Here is a 17,418-nt window from a genome sequence, read left to right on the forward strand (position 1 = left end):
GTACAGCGCACGCAATTCGACGGGGGCGAAATGCAAAACACCCGTTTATTTAAATTTAGGTGAATTTTAAAGGATCCCAGGTGGTCAAAACTAATCTCGAGTCCCCCACTACGGCGTGCCTCATAATCGTATCGCGGTTGTGGCTCTTAAAATTCCAGATCTTTCTTTTTTTTCGGTCCGAGACCGCCGCAAGCTCCATGTTATGAGCGGCTTTTTTTTCGTCCCGTGCGCTCATATCATCGCAGAAGACACGCTCAGGCAGTAATTTAATTATATTCAATGTTAAAAATAGTTACGTGAGAGTAAAGCGATCGTTGAGGAAGTTGAGAAAGCTAGAATACCGAGGCTGCCCCACACACAACCACAGCGGTAGCGGCGTTCGCATGCCCTCTCATGCACGGTTGCGCCTCTAGCGGCGGGCGCTGGCGCTATATGAAACTGAGGCGGCAGTTTCGTGACCAGAAAAAAACATGGAAGGACTCTGACCATACCCTATCTCGAGCAATTCTGATTACCCCTGGCCTTATTCGCTTCTCTGAGGGGTCTGCATTGCTTACTGCAATAAACCAAATCGAACCCCAACTGTTGCCTCGTGGATCAACTGTCACTTGAGCTGTTGACACTCATGTCGTTGCAATTGTCACAAAGACAGCTCAGTGTGTTCTTGCGTCTGTTACCGTGCGCTGAACAAAATCATGCGCAAAGATGTTCACCCCGTGTCACAGATGGATGATGCACTAGATTCACTCCACGGTGCTGAGTATTTTTCTAGCCTTGACTTTAGACCAGGCTACTGGCAAATACCAATGTCCAAATTCGACAAAGCAAAAACGACATTTCCTACCCCTGATGGACTCTACGAGTTCAGTGCGATGCCTTTTGGACTCTGCAATGTGCCTGCCACATTCGAACGCATGATCGATAAGTCTTGTGTGGCTTGAAATGGAAAACCTGTCTGTGCTATCTCGACGACATTGTGTTTTCAACCATGTTCTCACAACATTTGCAACATCTTGATGAAATCCTTGCCTGTCTTGCAAATGCTGGTTTGCAGCTCAACACACGCACGCACGCACGTGCACACGCACACACACACACACACACACCCACACACACACACACACACACACACACACACACACACACACACACACACACACACACACACACACGAATGCAGTTTGGCCAGCAAGGCCATCAAAGTTCTGGGGCACATAGTCTGCAAAGAAGGTATTCGACCGGACCCCGAGAAGCTTACTGCCATTCTCGAATTTTGTGTCCACTGCGTCAAAAAGACATGCACAGTTTTCTTGGACTTGCTTCTTCCGGCACTTCATATGCAACTTTGCTACACTTACGTCCCCGCTCCATGAACTCCTCCCCAGTAATGCGCCCTTTGTTTCGTCCGACGAATGTGAATATGCTTTCCTGCTTTTGCAACATGCCCTGACGTCAGACCCAGTACTGTGCCACTTTGATCCAACCGCGCCCACCATCTTTCACACCGACGCTAGCGGTCAGTCTCGGTGCCATTCTACTGCAATGCGACAACACATTCCGCGAACGAGTAATTGCTTATGCTAGTCGTGCACTAACCAGTGCAGAAAATTACTACACCATAACCAAGCAGGAGTGCTTTGCTGTTGGGCAGTGCAAAAATTTCACCCATGTCTTCATGGCCGCCATTTCACAGTCGTTACCGACCATAACACACTGTGCTGGCTTTCATCGCTAAAGAATTTATCAGGTCATCTGGGTTGCTGTGTGCTTTACCTACAGGAGTACGATTTCAATGTCACCTACAGGGCTGCAAAGAAGCATCAAGACACCAATGCTCTCTCTTGCTACCCTCTGCCGAATCATGACGATTCACCATAACCTCTCCGTGATTGTGTACGTCCCGAGTCCTCTTCATCGGCTTTACCCATTGTAACCCTCGAATGGCTAAGACACAACAGCCCATCTGTCCTTGTGTCCCACTAACGCATCGACCCATACTGCTGAACTATTCTCCAACGCATGGAAGATTCTTCGTCACCTCCAAACGCCTGACTTCGTCGACAACTTAATCGATTCAAGCTGCACAATGGGGTTTTACATCGCAACATTTATCACATCGATGGCAACAAATGGGTCCCGGTCATGTAATGTTCTCTGCAATATGAGGTGCTTGAAGCCTTTCACGATCATGCAACGACCGGTCATCTAGGCTACCACAAGACTTACAACAGAATATGAAGTTGCTGCTCTTGGCCTGGCCAATCTTCAGCCGTTGCGAAGTATGTTGCACCCTGCGTTCATTGTCAAAGCAAACCCAACAGCTCCTTCTGGCTCTTTACAACCTCTGCCTTGTCCCGCTTCGCCTTTTGAAGTAGTTGGAATAGACTTGTACGGTCCTCTTCCCATGACCTTACATGGAAATCGTTGTATTGCAACGGCCATAGACCATCCAACACGCTATGCGGAGACAGCATCTCTACCATCCTGGACTGCTGCTGAAGTCGCCGATTTCTTTCTACACAGCATTATCTTACACCGCAGCGCTCCGCGCGTTCTCCTCAGTGACCGCAGCAGTCTTCCTCTCTTCTATCCTTACCGAAGTTCTGTGCGCCTCTAACACAATTCGCAAGACGACTTCCAGTTACCATCCGCAGACCAACAGCTTGATGATTGCGATGTACAGTAACGTGCAATATGAATTGCAACACCGGTGCCCGTGGTCGAAGGGGCTCCAAGGCTGTACGGCTGTGCAGACACATGGTAGGTTCCAGACCGAAACACAGCTTCAATTAGTGGTGTTTATTAAACTGCTATTTCGAACGTCAGCTCTGCTGCGCAGCCGTGGAGCCCCTTCAACCACGAACAAGAGTGTTGCAAGTCATATTGCATGCGACTGTACATCTACCCTGGCCACACGAATGGGGATGCAATCCTGTCGTTCATGACATTCGCCTATAACATGGCTACGCAACGTACTACTGGATTTTAACATTTTTTCTTCATCTATGGCTGTTCACCAAGTTTCATTCTTGATGTATCATTCCTTTCGACTTCTGTACCCCCATCAGTTCCTTTCTTGGAACAGTTTGTGTCACGCCTCGCCCCGCTTAACACCGACGTCTCCCAGGACGCTCGCAAGTTTCGTTACGACTCGACCCACTGTGCTGTAACTTTTTGTCCTGGTGACAAAGTTCTTTGGACTCCTGTGTGCGTTCCTGGCTTATGCAAAAAATTTCTCGTGTTTTATTCGACTTTCCACGGTCATTGAGCAGACATCACCTGTCAATTACCATGTCTCGCTTGTTAGAACGCCACCCGATTCCCGTTGCTGTGGCACAGAGATAGTGCATGTCTCCTGCTTTATATATATTTTATAGTACTTACGCGCAGCCAGGCGGCCACTTCCACAGCGAGAGAGAATTAGCGTGGGCACAACAGATGCCTGACTTTCAACTTCATCATCTGCACATCTTTTCCATCTGCATATATCATCACCAGCAGCACAGTTTAATCCTCGAGGTAGTAGTCCGAGCTTGGCTGGAATAAAGCGGTTCCTTACGATACATATATATATATTTCTTGCACTTCAAGAAACTTCGTTTGACCTCGAAGACTTGAGCACTGAAGTGACGGCGCTAAGTATATACAAGACCTCATAGTAGGAGACAGTTCCACTTCGCAGCCTGAGTCCCCTTGCTGGTGTAATCTTCCTTTGTGTAATTGTTGCATACTTGGCTATCACTAACACTGCTTCGCCTTTCTGCAAAACTGCAGCCTCTCTCTTTTTTTTTCTGCTAGTCCGAGCATAAGTGCTGCCGCACATGACTGCTGTTGATTCTGATTTCGAGTGAATCTGGTTTGGCCTGATTATGGTTACTGAGTGAATTATAGGGAGAGAGAAATAGAAGAGAGGAAAGGCAGAGAGGTTAGCCAGGCGCATGTCCGTTTTTCTACCCTGCACTGGGGAAAGGGGTATAGGGATGAAGAGAGAGAGTGTTCCACAGTTATCATGCACTAAGATTTAAAAAAAAAACAGTTCCGTTACTCGAAGAAAACCTAGTGCATATTGTTTCCAGTAAAGTGGAGTAGTAGCCAGTAATTCTTTCGTTACTGAGATTTAATTTGGTAATTACAATGATCTAACTCGAGAAGTACTCTCATAATTTTCAAAGTGTCAATGAGGCATTTGTTGGCATCCCAAAATGACATCTAACTGCAGTGTTTTCAGCGACATACTAATTGCGTACAATTTTACCGACTGGAAAATAACCCCACGAACTATGAAAAATACCATGTGAGTGAACTCTCAACCGCATCATAAAGTAGTGCCCTCAAATGAGCTGATTGAAAGCAACTGCATTGCCTATCGCAAACCCGAATAGACAGCGCACCATCTTGATAATGGTACAGAAGGAGCCCCAACAGCAGGTTTCGCAGCTTCGCAGCTACTCCTTTCTCTCTGCGTCACACTTATTATCCCTCTCTCAAGGCCGACTGATAAATGATAACAAAAGCCCCTTGATAAGTGCAGCTCTGACCACACACGAAATGTGAAGAGCAATGTAATAGGAGCAGAATGTTTCAAAATCCAGACTTTGCTCGCACCGCATCGAAAGAGTGCGGGCGAAGGTATATTTCACACCAGAAACTTGCTTCGGACCAAAGCCAATATAAAGTGCGCGTTTTATTTTTGATGAAAGTGTATACGTGTTGCAAAAACAGGTTCGTGTTTACAAATAAAAGCGAAATAAACACACTGGAAAGCGACCAACTTGTAGAAAAAAGGCAAAACCAATGCATTCACGAAATTAAATATACCACTTCTATGAGCTGAACTGGCAATCAGAATGTCGGCACACACGCACACACAGACAAAAAAAAGTGTGCTCTTACTATCTATTAATTCGTAAGCCCCGTTGAACATCAGTCTAGAGGACGTGTTCAAATAGGTCTCCTTTTGCAGCTACGCAGTACTGTCTATTTTATCACACCTTTAGTGGTTTTCTTGATGACCGATGCCGGAATTCTATGGCAGACATCCATTATCCTTACCTTGAACTAATCTGACGTCCGGCACAATCTTTCACATAACCCCAAAGAAAGAAACTTAACGGAGAGAGGTCAGGTGGCCTAGCCAGCCTATTTGCAGGATCGTGCCTTCCAACCTATTTGAAAAGTAGCACCCAACCAGTTTCGTGCTAGAAGTGGAAGATGTGACAGCAGGACTTTGCTGAGAAACTCATCAACCACTCCTTCAAGGATATCGTTCACATAACGCTGTCCAGTCAGTGCATGATTGAAGATGGTACTGATTATTGCACTGGCGTAAATTCCAAACCACACATTAAGCAACCACTAGTACTGGTGCCGATTGCGCTGTACTTAATGTAGATTGGAGTCCCTCCAATAGTGTGCCTGAATGACAATGAATGTATATATGATGGCACCTGCACTGTTCTTTTGCACAAACTCATCATGCCACAGGTTCTTAAGTGTCAGGATGTAAAACTTACCAGACCCAGCTTGTCAGTTAACAATATACACTATAGAATTAACGTCTAAGGTTATCACTAAGATGAGTCCTAAAACCCCTTAATGCTTACATTAGGACCAGAATTCACAAGTGGCTGTAATATCAACGTGTAAGCGCTCAGAGGGTTCCTGAAGCACTGTTGAGCACATGAACATAACTTCCAGCCGGGATATAGACGTGCGATGGGAGACAATGTCACACTCTTAAAAGTCACTCGTTACAAAGCAATACACAACATCCTTTCTCACAAAACCTTATAACAGTAGTAAAATTTGTTGGCCAAGTTTCGTTTTATCCTACTTTGAAGCAAGCACATAAAGAGAACATCCCAGTCTTCATCCACGATTAAATCACCAGTATTAAATGGACCCACCTTAAGGGTTATTTGGCAACAGCATGTGTATGTCCAGGCTTGTATCGTTTATTGATTGTCCCGCTCTAGTAGAACGGACGACCACGCAGCGTGATCATGCACTTTGTAATGAAGCTTCTTTCTAGAAAATCACATACCGACCGCACACACAACCTTTGTTACATCTGCACAGAGCACTCGAGCGTTACGCTGCGGAGAAAGGTTACCAGAGAATGGCTGTTGACAGCGCAGCGATATTGCTATGTAAAGGCTCATATTACTATGTAAACGAACGCTGTTTCCCGCGCGTGCAATGACGCCGCAAAGCACTCATTTAGCGACTTCATTCACTACCGCCCTTAGTCGGCGGACGGCAGACCTGAACCACGTGTCAGGAATGTGCGTTTACATTGCGAGATAAATGATGAATACTCTTTATTTTCTCTAAACAAGTGCGCGCACATGCCGCACTTGGGTCATCTGCCATTTACACATTCTGCCGTGTAGCAGCACTGTAACCAGGTAATGTTACGTTCAAGTGATTGTGAAAAAGGCTCTTACCAGCACACTGTAGCACTGGCTGATCGGTGCGGCGGTCCGCGGGATGCGTCACAAGGAAAATAAGCTGTTAAGGAACCTGGAAATGAAGTATCAGACAGCCGAAAGCGTAGGTTTGCATAGTAGAGGCACATCGAATGGAAAAGTGAAGTACTTACGATAGCTTACGCTAGCACAAGCCCCCCAAAATAAACGATCCACATCTTTGTCCAGTTGTTTGAGCGTAGCTCACCTTTGAGCTTGCCATTCTGCCGCCAAAACCAAAGACGGATGTGACATCACGGACGCGAAAAACAAAGAATGAATGCGACATACCGGACGTGACGTTTGGGTGAACCTAACGCCTGCGTTCCGTCGACCGGGTGAACGCAGACACTTTCCCAACGCGTCTTCAAGGTGTCCTGTTTCTACGAGAACGATGCCAATCCGAATCCACAATATACCGGCATTCCCATGCATACCACCATACTAACTCTATGCATACCACAGCGCAGCAGCGCCAGATTTCACTCTAGGTAATGTAGTGATAAACTGTATGTTTCCGGCCCAGCTTTTCCTCTAGAGTTGTTCTACTGACTGTATGTGAGAACCCCTGTAGACACTAGCGCCACATTTCTCTCTAGGGTATCTGTTTAGAAACTCTGTAGTGGCGCCAGATTTCCCTCTAGGTGTAACTGCCATCACACCGTTTCAAAGGGGACGCTCTTTCTTTCCATCCATCCTGGCTGGGTAAAGCTAATCACAGAAAAGAGGAACAGATTCACGATGCCGAAGGAAATTGTTTAGAGGGAGATGACGCTGTGAAATACATTGGTTCAGTTATAGCAGAGTCATTTAGGAAAGACGATAGGGTAATCGCCCCAAGTGAGGGAGCAACACAGAATAGCATAATAGAAAACAGCTTAGAATTGACCAATCTTAACTAGAAAAAGGCGGAAGCAAATTTTCCAAAATGCACGTCCGCGGGGATAGACGAAATTCCAATCAAGTTAACTAAGGAACTTGGCCCAAGAAGCAAGGAAACGCTGATAAAAGCATTGGAGGCAGTCATAACAAATAAGAAAATTCTGCGCAGCTGGAAACAGAGTAAAAAGAATTTGATTTATAAAGGGAAAGGTGATAAGAAGAACATAAAATCTTTCCGACCAATTACGATAACATCAGTTATATATAGGCTGGCGATGCAGGCGGTGAAATTAAAAATGCAGTCATGGGTAGAAAGTAATAGAATACTTGGAGAACTTCAGAACGGGTTCAGAAGTGGTGGGCGCTTAGATGATAGCCTGTTCGTGCTTACCCAGTGCATAGAAATAGCTAAGGCGGGAAATAGACCTCTGTATTTAGCCTTCCTGGACATAATTGGTGCATACGACAATGTGAACAGAGAAGTCCTGTGGAGCATATTAAAAGCTGAAGGTATCGGTAATGAGGTAATTGATTTTCTACAGGAACTATATCGAGAAAATAATGTTGAAATAACATGGGAAGGAATCAAGAGTACGACAACTGTCGAGGTTCACAGAGGATTAAGGAAAGGTTGTCCTCTATCACCGCTGCTGTTCATGCTTTATATGATAAGCATGGAAAGAAGGTTACAACGAAGCAATCTATGGTATAATCTGTCGTGCAGATTAGGCGAAAAGGTTGTTGAGCAACGACTACCGGGTTTAATGTACGTATGCGGACGATATTGTACTGTTAGCAGATAGCCAGGAAGATTTGCAAACTCTGGTTAATTACTGTGGGGACGAAGGAGACAGTTGTGGTTTCCGTTTTAGTGCAGCTAAGTCCGGTGGGATGTTTTTCAACGACACAACTGATCAGGAGCTTACAATACAAGGCCACGAAATACCCCGAGTGGCCGAATACAAGTATCTCGGGGTATGGATAAACAAAGGATAGATGCACACGGAAAAGCACGAACAGTCTCTAATAGCAAAAGGGCGAAGAGATGCCGGGATAATGAAACATAAGGCATTGTGGGGTTACAACAGGTATGAGGTACTGAGAGGCATTTGGAAGGGAGTAATGGTGCCGGGGCTTACTTTCGGGAATGCGGTCCTGTGCTTAAGGGCAGAGGTTCAGTCGAGACTAGAAGTAAATCAGAGAGCTGTGGGAAGGTTAGCACTAGGTGCCCACGGGAAAACCACAAACGAAGCAGTACAGGGAGATACGGGCTGGACATCATTCGAAGCACGGGAAGCTCAGAGTAAAATCCTATACGAAAAACGTCTGAGGAAATTAAATGATAACAGGTGGGAAGCTAATGTGTTTAAATACTTATACAGAAAGAGCGTTGACTCACAATGGCGGAAAAAAACTAGGAAGCCAGCCAGTAAGTATGCCAGACACGAGGACGAAAAAGGACAGAGCATTAAACGACAGGGTAAAATGCGCAAGGTAAAAATGGGATAAATTCAATGGAAAAGAAGCATAGTGTAGAACTATATCGATACTGGAAACAGCAGATCAGGAAGGAAGCGTTTTATGATAACTCAAGAGGCAGTGCCCTACTCTTTGAAGCTAGATCCGGATGTCTTAGAACGCGGAGCTATAAAAAGAAATTTAACGAAGAAGACACATGTACTGTGTGTGGTAAATATGTAGAAACAATGGAACACCTCATACTGAAATGTGATGGTATCAATGCCGATGTCGATGCGGCCACAGTCACCCTTCCTGAGGCCCTAGGGTTCAGAGATAATGATAGTCATGTAATTAAATATGCGGAGCAAATTAGCAAAAGGCGATTGGAGGATTGGTGGCTTAAAAGCAGAGAGGTGACATAAGGTTAAAAGGGTAGGAAGACGTATTTAAAGAAAATCGAGAAATTCAATAACACACAACACAGATAAAAATAAAAGGCAAAATAAAAATCTGAGCATGGTGGCAACTGCCATCGCCCCGTTTCAAAAGGGACGATCCATCCATCCGTCCATCCATCCATCGATCCATCCATCCATCCGTCCATCCGTCCGTCCGTCCGTCCATCCATCCATCCATCCATCCATCCATCCATCCATCCATCCATCCATCCATCCATCAGGGTGTAATGTAGTGAGAAACTCTATGTGTTATAGTGAGAAACTGTATGGATTATACTATGGCTGGTCCATAGATATGGTGTCTAGATAGGGGAGGTGTGATGACCGGCCAGGAAAACCTGACCCCCGTTCGCGTGAATGCCGCGGGGCGGCACTGTTGTCAGGGGCGCTGTCAGCACGCGCGGCCGTCCGCTGCGTGTTTAGAGGGAATGCTGTAGTGGAAACGCATTTGATTGAGTTTTAGAAATTTTAGCTAATACTGCGGTCCCTTAGACATCGCAAAGACGGTATTGCGCTACGGTTGTCATGCGGTTTTCGAATACGGGGTAACACAACCGAGTTTTATGCTGGCAGAAAGCGAGCACGCATTTTAGAAATCCCATATTAAAGCCACTAAATCAGCGGGGAGCTTATCTATCGTAGAATGCTCTTTGCACGATTTATATGCAATCGTATTCTTTCTTCTCCGAGGTCAACGCGATAACTGCTAGGATCACCCGGAATGTTCATTCTCGCCACCCGTTTTTTTTTTTAGTTGTGGGCGTTATTACGTACGAAAGCGTTTAAGTTCGTTTACACCTGCCAAACCAGCATTAAACCATGACATACGTTGTAGTGCAACGTCCTGGAGTCATTTCATTCTCACTGCAATTCTAAAACCAGATAAACAAAAGCAACATGTTTCTGGACGAGCAAACTTTATTGCATACAGCAGAATGTACTTCCAATTCTGCTGCTTGTTTCACATCACGCAAGGCTTCGTTGTTTTGCCTTTTTTCACATCCATTTCCTGGTTGAGGCTCTTCAAATGAAAGTGGATTCTGGTAAGGCAGCAAAACCTGACCACCGATTCTGTAAGCGCCAGGCAATGCTCCCCACAACCAATTTGTGGCACATTTGTACTCGCTTTCTTGAGTATGCTGAGGGCAGCTTTAGAATGCAGACGCGTTCTGCTAAATTCATGTGTTAGCCTGCTTTCAAGAGCTTGAATCAGACGATACAATGACTCCGACGGGTAGAGAAGCCCACCCAAGTCCCACTCTTTGGAGGCATCAGCTGGGAGTTCTTTTGGGACACAGTCCCTCGGCACAAGGCAGGCATCCCTGCATGCTGCACAGCTAGTTGAGAGCACACGCTTCCTGGCCACGTAGCCTGCGATGTAGTATACCAAGCGAGCATCGCTTCGTTTTTCAACATAGTCCACATGGTCCACGGCCACTTCAACAGCCTCCATGGGTAATACATCATCTTGTTTCTCATTTTCCAGGAGTGCCTCTTCCGCAGAAAGAAGGGAGATCCAGATGGCGACACGCTTCCACCTCTAGGGCTCTTTGAAAGACTGTAAAAGCTCAAGCACCTGCAAATGTTGAAATTACACGAAGCAGTTCAGCAAAATTATTTTTACAGCCAAAGATATACAAGTACCTGATGATAAGGATGAACTGAGCCGGGGTGGGGTGATCATTTGCACCGCTTGCCTGCCGTACTATACCAAACGAGCGCTCAAGGCCGTCTTGGCTCAGGTGCGACGTCATCAGGTATCTGAAGCCGACCTTTTCGGTTAAGTACTTCAGGAGGGCCTTTGTGGAATGTATTGAAACACGTAGCGGTTTGTCGGCCCTTGGAATGGCACGCGCCCACTTCAAAAACAGTTCTTGGCAAGTCGGCGCACGGAAAAGGGACACTTTTTCCGAACAAGATTTATAACCGGAATCGCACCCTGGCACGAAGCACCACCTCTGAGTTTTTTTCTTTGAAGTTGAAGGCATCTTCGTCAGCTCACAGCAGTTATAAATAAGCAGCACACGCATCAATCTGCAGCAAAACACACCGTGAACATCCGGCGCCCAGGCGCTGTCTAGCCGGACTCGCTGCCTTCTCTGCGCAGTCTCCGCGGAAATGCACACGGCGCCCCGGGCCGCAGCGCTCTGTATTGCCCTAGCGGCAGTCACACGCAAGGGGATCACCCCTCCCTATGGGAAGGGCGCCGCGGTCATCACACCTCCCCTATCTAGACACCCTACCATAGAGTTATCATACTGACTCTAGAGGACAAGCTACCCATAGGGCACGAGCCCATCGAAAATGGATTTCACCGCTCTTTCTGCGCACGCGCGAGGAGTAGTTGCGAGAGAGAAATGTGGGGACTCTTGGTGCTCAAAATTTCTCTTTGCCTAGGTCCTACAGGGAAGAAAACTGTTAGCTCCGTTTGTCCCTAGCATGCATTGAAATCGGGAACCGCAAGAGCGCCGCCATGTTGCTACGCGCCGGGGTTGCCAGCTCCTGAGACGCTTGCTAGACTTGGTGACAGTAGTAAGTTTTAATCCGGCAACCGTAGCAGCATGGCGTCTCGCTTGTGGTGTTGTGATGTGTGCGTGCCGCCGTGTGTTTGGGCTTTATAAGTTGCTTCTTTATTCTGTGTTGCGGGAAGGTGTGGGTGTGGTCCATGTTGGCCGTACAGGTGGCAGTTATGCAACCGAGGGATGATCCTGTTGAAGTTTCCTGAAGTTTCCGGCGGTATGCGGTTTTCAGCGGTCACGCCTGTTGCAGGAGTGTCACTCGACGAGGTTACGAGCTCGAAGCTTTGGTCAGATTCCTCGTTGGCGTTCCGTAATTCTCTTCGCACGGGCGCGGTATGTTGCAAAACCTGCTTTCGCGATGTATCGTCGCGACGATAGATCGGGTTTTTTTTATTATTCTAAGTACTGATCCAGCTGCAGGGCACATGTAACCGACAAACGGAAGTCTCAGGAGAGCACCTGAGATTATAATAAGGCAGGCGGCGCAGGAACTCCAGGGCACCCAAGGGACAGTGGGGGGATCAAAGCTCGAAGCAGAACGGTACGTAGGTTGGGGCCGCCGAGGCAGGTGTGTGCCAGGGAGTGTTCGCACGGACAGCTCCCCTGGCACGCACAGCAGTGCCTCGCAAGGTCGAGATACTTTAAAGGCACCTGCGCCCATGATCTTTCTTTTGCCTCGGTGCAGTGAACACGATTAACGAGAATAATATGGAGGGCATCCGGTGCAGTCGCGAATGCGTCATGACAAATGTAGCTCGCGTCGGCTGGCGTGTGTAATTAGAGTTGGTTGTATGAACTTTATGCATAATACGCTTTGTTACACCTTAACGGAATGGGTCTAGAGGACAGTGTTGGTACATTTTTGTGTACCGCCCTGATCCTATACCCCCCACTACAAGCACACACACATACCCCCTTTTTTTATGTGTACATACAATTCCTTGCCATGACGGATCATAGCCTCCTTTATTTTTGAAAAATAGAGGAGGCTACGGACGAATTGACCAGTTCAAGTTGTCAACTTGCCAGTAACTGTCATAGGAATGACTGTAATAAACACAATTCCACGATCGGATTGTTTACTTTCATTTTTTGGTGTAACACTGAGGACTACATAGAACCTTATTCCGTATATGCGAGAGAAGTATGTGGATATCACGAGCTTAAGCCAATGTGCGATACACAGACAAAGCAGCTGCTACAACATGAACTGCATTGAGGGCCACACCACACATACGTAATTAAAGGTGCAAAATATAGGGGGAAGCTTCAAAATATGCTCTGTAGCACATCAAAGTATAACGTATATTGTATGTGTACAATAAATGTTCAAAAATACAATGCATTAATGTCCCATTTGCCTTCAAGTTTATTATCAAGTTCAAGTTTATTGAAGTTTATTATGAGCATATGTACAACAGGAATCTACTGACACATCCGCAGTCAAGGTGGCTGTTCGAGGTGTGCTGGCTGCCTCAGTGTAATAAAAAGAAATTGTGTGAATGTCGACACCAGTGTCACTGCTTCTTGCCTCTGACCTGCACGTGCTTCCGCGGCATCTTTGTGCACAAGTGTGCTGGCGTGGCGAGGCATAGGAGTCATCCGAGAAAGAGTATCGTTTACATGGAGAAGTGGCTCCTCACATTGCCTGTCGCTTTTCCTCAAATGTTTCCTTGGCGACTAGGGTGACACCCGCAGTCAAGGTGGCTGTTCGGGGTGTGCTGGCGGCCTGAACAAAAGAAAAAGAAAGAAATTAGATGAATGTCGATGCCAGTGCTATTGCTTCTTGCCTCTTACCTGCATTTGCCTCCACGGCCTCTCGGCTTGCGGAGTCTGTATGAGGGAGCTGCTGTGGCTACGCGTAGGCATTGTCTAAGCAAAAGGAAAGGCCATTCAAATGGGTAATTATGGAAATAAATTCAGTTATACCTGCTTCCTGCACTCTTCTTGCCTAAAAGTTTTGAAACATAGTGTCCAGTACACACCAGCACTTTGACTGCTTCTGCTTTTTACCTGGAGGTGTTGCTGCGAGATCCTTAGTATGGCTGCGTGCAGCGTTGTAACACTTGGTGGAGGCATTTGAAGTGGTAGCCAAAAATATAAAGAATCATCCTTGTCTGCACGAACGCTTTCAATTTCTAAATGCAGTGGTAACTATCACTATTAGTGCAAGGCCCCCCACATCTATGCGGCAAGTGCCATAGCACAAAACTGAATTTTTCCTTTAGTGTTTCACAAGGCGTCTGATATGTCCACATTAGATGTGATGTGTTTGTTTTTATTCATCCCAGTGTGGAGAGAGCATCATTAAATTGTTTTTTTATTTTTGTGTCTTGTGTTTTGGTTTATTTCTGAATTTATCAAGCAGCAGTCTCACGATGCTGAAGTGACTTATGTAATGGCAATCAGCTTTTGTTTCGCAGAAAAACAACGCATTTCCTGACCCATTGTTTGACATCCCCTCACTCGCATAATTTTGCAGAGTATTCTACCTATATTGACTTGCTTGACCTCCACTAAAGAGTCTTGCATTTTCAAATACGACTCTTTCCTTAAGATCATTCGACACAATTCTCATAATTTCTGTACCTTGGGCTTCTGATACTCTGCATTCACCATTTTTGCTTGTTTCTGACTAGAAATGTCTTGTTTAATTTAGAGCTTAAATTTTACCTTTGGAACACACGGAAGGGCTTGCCATTGCATATCTGCATAAAAGGGAAACATGTTTCATTAAACATTTGCAAAATCCAAGTGAAGATTGATGAATGCAGCTTGCAGTGTGATATGACTGAATGAGCCATAAGAGTAACTCATCTCACTTGGTAAATTAAAGCACCTATTAGTGTGATTTACTACAAGATACCTTACACTAACGTGGTGGGTTCTCTTGCTTATACAGCAAAATAATCGGTGCACGAGAAAAAAATTATTTTTGCATGCCCCTTGTACACACTGATTTAAGGAAAATAAGCTGGAGCTGTCCACATGATGTACTTATTTTACCTGCGAGCTAGTATGGTCAACAAAAATGTGTCCCAGCTGCTTAGTGGTATTCGGGATTATGTCAGTATTGCATATGTGTCTGTTGTCTAAAATAATTGAATTTCGAAAATGCTCGCAGGGATCTGATGTGCATATCTGCAGTTTAAGGATACATGTAAAAGACTCAGCATCAAGTGCGAGTGAACGGTCCCACAGGCCCGGAGTCGATCATGCAAATAGATTCGCTGCACTAATTTGTGACCAGAAAAGATATTGCACAGTTAATAAAACGCCTACGCTATTAATATGTGGGTTGATGCACTCGTTATGCAAAACGGAGGTGAGGCGTGCAGAGAGGACAAAAGAGTAGAGTATTTACAAGCAACCAACACGAGCGCCGCCCACTTGTCTACTCTTGTGTCCTGCCTGCACGCCTCACCTCTGTTTTGCATAATGAATCCTTACCAACTAGCTCAGCTTTCTGTCGTTCTAAGTCTCGATACACTCGATTTCATACGCATTAGGCACTCTTGATTACTGCGTGGCACAGAGATACTCGGCATCGGGCTGTTTTTCTGCTGTGGCCTTTGTAGAAACATGATTGTTCAAAGTGCAACAATTAAACAGATTCTTTGAGTTGCTTGTGGCTTCGCCATTACAATTCCGGTGTGCTGGTCCGCCTGTCCAGCAATTTCCTACTCAAGGGAAACCTGCAAATAAAAACACCACTCCGCATGCAGAAAAATGCTCTACTGTGACGCTTCTCAAACGATTGTGATGCACCACAAGAGCTGCCTACTCGCGTGATATTCTCAACAAGGAGATACATTCGTTTACTTACATGTGAAGGTATATGTCAGAGCACTTCGGGGCTTCGGTGGCACATAAGGCACGAGTATGCCATAGCGTCCGATGTCGACGTGCGATCGCATGTCACACCTAAACCATAGAGAAATGCCTAAACTGTACGACTACGCATCCAAAAAACAGATTCGAAACCGAAATTCGTGTCATCCTTTATTGCATGATTGCGTACATCGTGCTTTACATAAGTCACGGACTTAGCAGTTGCTTTCTGTATACCTAATAATAACGTGTCACCTTCATAAAGCCATCAGGGATGCGTTTTTAGATGACAAAGCATAAGGTGACCTGTACTTGTTTTCAGCTCTTTCAATAGTAATTGCGCTGGCCACATTGACCAGTAGCAACAGGCATAGAGTTAGTAAAACAACTCTAGAGGAAAAGCTGGGCCGAAAAAGTGGGAACCGTTTAGGCAAATCCATGTACTTCCCATGATTCCCATGCTGGGACAACCGCTCCCATTGTAGCTCACGTAGACACTAGCGCCAGAGTTCCATGCTACGATGTTAATGCATCTGATTGTACATTGCCAGCAGTGCGCATAGTTGTTTGTGCTCCGTAATATTTGTCGTTTTCTGTCTGCATCGCGTTTCACCCGCGAACTTTATCGGCGCTGCCGTGTCGTGCTTTGAGCAACGGACCGTGCTTTCGATGGAGCCAAAATGGTCGAGCCCATCTTTGACTATCAGTTCCGGCTAATACTGATTGGCGACAGTACTGTCGGAAAGAGCACGCTGCTCAAAGCGTTCACCGACGGCAAGTTTCACGACGTCTGCGATCCGACTGTCGGCGTCGACTTCTTCGCAAGGCTCATCGAGGTGAAGAAGGATGTCAGAGTGAAACTTCAACTGTGGGACACCGCCGGACAGGAGCGTTTTCGGTAATGTGTGCTTGCTTGGATTAGGAAGGTTAGCGGGACGCTTTTTTGATGGCGGCCGTGCCTGTTATTGCGTAGAATGGGAGGCGCTTAAAACGACGGAACGCTGAGCGGATCCATGGGAAGGTTGGCGCACAAGAGCAACGAAAAGACTGCGCATACGCATACAGGAAGGAATTGCCAGTCCGTAAATCATGAAACGCGCTTTCCACAGAGCTTCAGATTTCTTACCGAGGGACCGCTTATATGCCACGCGTGGACATTGAGACGCTCATCCTTATGTCCCAAAGAAATTGCAAATTTACGAACGCTCATGCAATCATAAGAGCACATCATAACAACCGATTAAAGATCATTTATGCTAAATCTCTGATTGATATAACGATCTAAAAGGAAGCTGCAAGGAACTTTATAGAGTGCTCTTGTATGACATTCTAGAAACTTGTATGCTTTAATTACTTAACATCTGTTTTCTTTTTCTGTTCAACTGCTCTTTATGTATCTGCATGGTGGCGCATGGCTTTTCTAACTTATTGCCAGCAGTAAATACAATGTTGACTTCATATCGAATACCTACTTTTTAGTTCTATTTAACAGGTAGTGAATGTAGGGTATCACTTGATGCTCCTCCTCTTGCCATCTATGCTTTCTGCAGCCATGTAAAAGGTTATACCTAACGTATTTCTTGAAGCATGCTGAGATGATGGCCATGGAAACAAGAGCAAAGCCTGCTTTGATTAGATTTGCCTGCTGAAGTGAATGACCACCTTCTGTTGATGGACACACAATGTGGATTTTTTCTAATTTTTTTTTTTGGCAGCTCTAAAATGCTTGGAGAGAAAGTTCAACAAGGGTGTGAATGATCTCGGAGACGATCTTGCAGGGTTCAAGTTTGGGCTAGTTGG

At 45.8% G+C, this 17,418-nt stretch overlaps 2 protein-coding genes across 6 annotated transcripts in view; one reads left to right on the plus strand and one right to left on the minus strand.

Moving 5' to 3' along the window:
* Nucleotides 1–15,705, minus strand: part of LOC135912406 (uncharacterized) — a 117,224-nt gene extending 101,519 nt beyond the window's left edge. For 3 of the 4 annotated variants that reach the window (XR_010567658.2, XR_010567657.2, XR_011514350.1), the window contains exon 1: nt 15,614–15,705. Coding sequence is in view for 1 of the 4 variants with exons in the window: in XM_065444862.2 (XP_065300934.1) it covers nt 6,495–6,522; nt 13,431–13,516; nt 13,585–13,659; nt 14,461–14,495; nt 15,614–15,704 (315 nt within the window). In the remaining 3 variants the exon portion in view is untranslated. Of the gene's footprint in view, nt 1–6,446; nt 6,523–13,430; nt 13,517–13,584; nt 13,660–14,460; nt 14,496–15,613 lie in introns of all 4 variants that reach the window. The other variant, XM_065444862.2, reaches the window with a different exon arrangement.
* Nucleotides 15,706–15,974: 269 nt separating this feature from the next.
* Nucleotides 15,975–17,418, plus strand: part of Rab39 (RAS oncogene family member Rab39) — a 169,174-nt gene continuing 167,730 nt past the window's right edge. The window contains exon 1 of one of the 2 annotated variants that reach the window (XM_065444857.2): nt 15,975–16,516. In XM_065444857.2, the coding sequence (XP_065300929.1) occupies nt 16,299–16,516 (218 nt within the window). In that variant the 5' untranslated portion in view covers nt 15,975–16,298. The remainder of the gene's footprint in view (nt 16,517–17,418) is intronic. The other variant, XM_065444859.2, reaches the window with a different exon arrangement.

This window comes from Dermacentor albipictus, chromosome 5 (assembly GCF_038994185.2).
Source record: "Dermacentor albipictus isolate Rhodes 1998 colony chromosome 5, USDA_Dalb.pri_finalv2, whole genome shotgun sequence".
NCBI lineage: Eukaryota > Metazoa > Arthropoda > Arachnida > Ixodida > Ixodidae > Dermacentor > Dermacentor albipictus.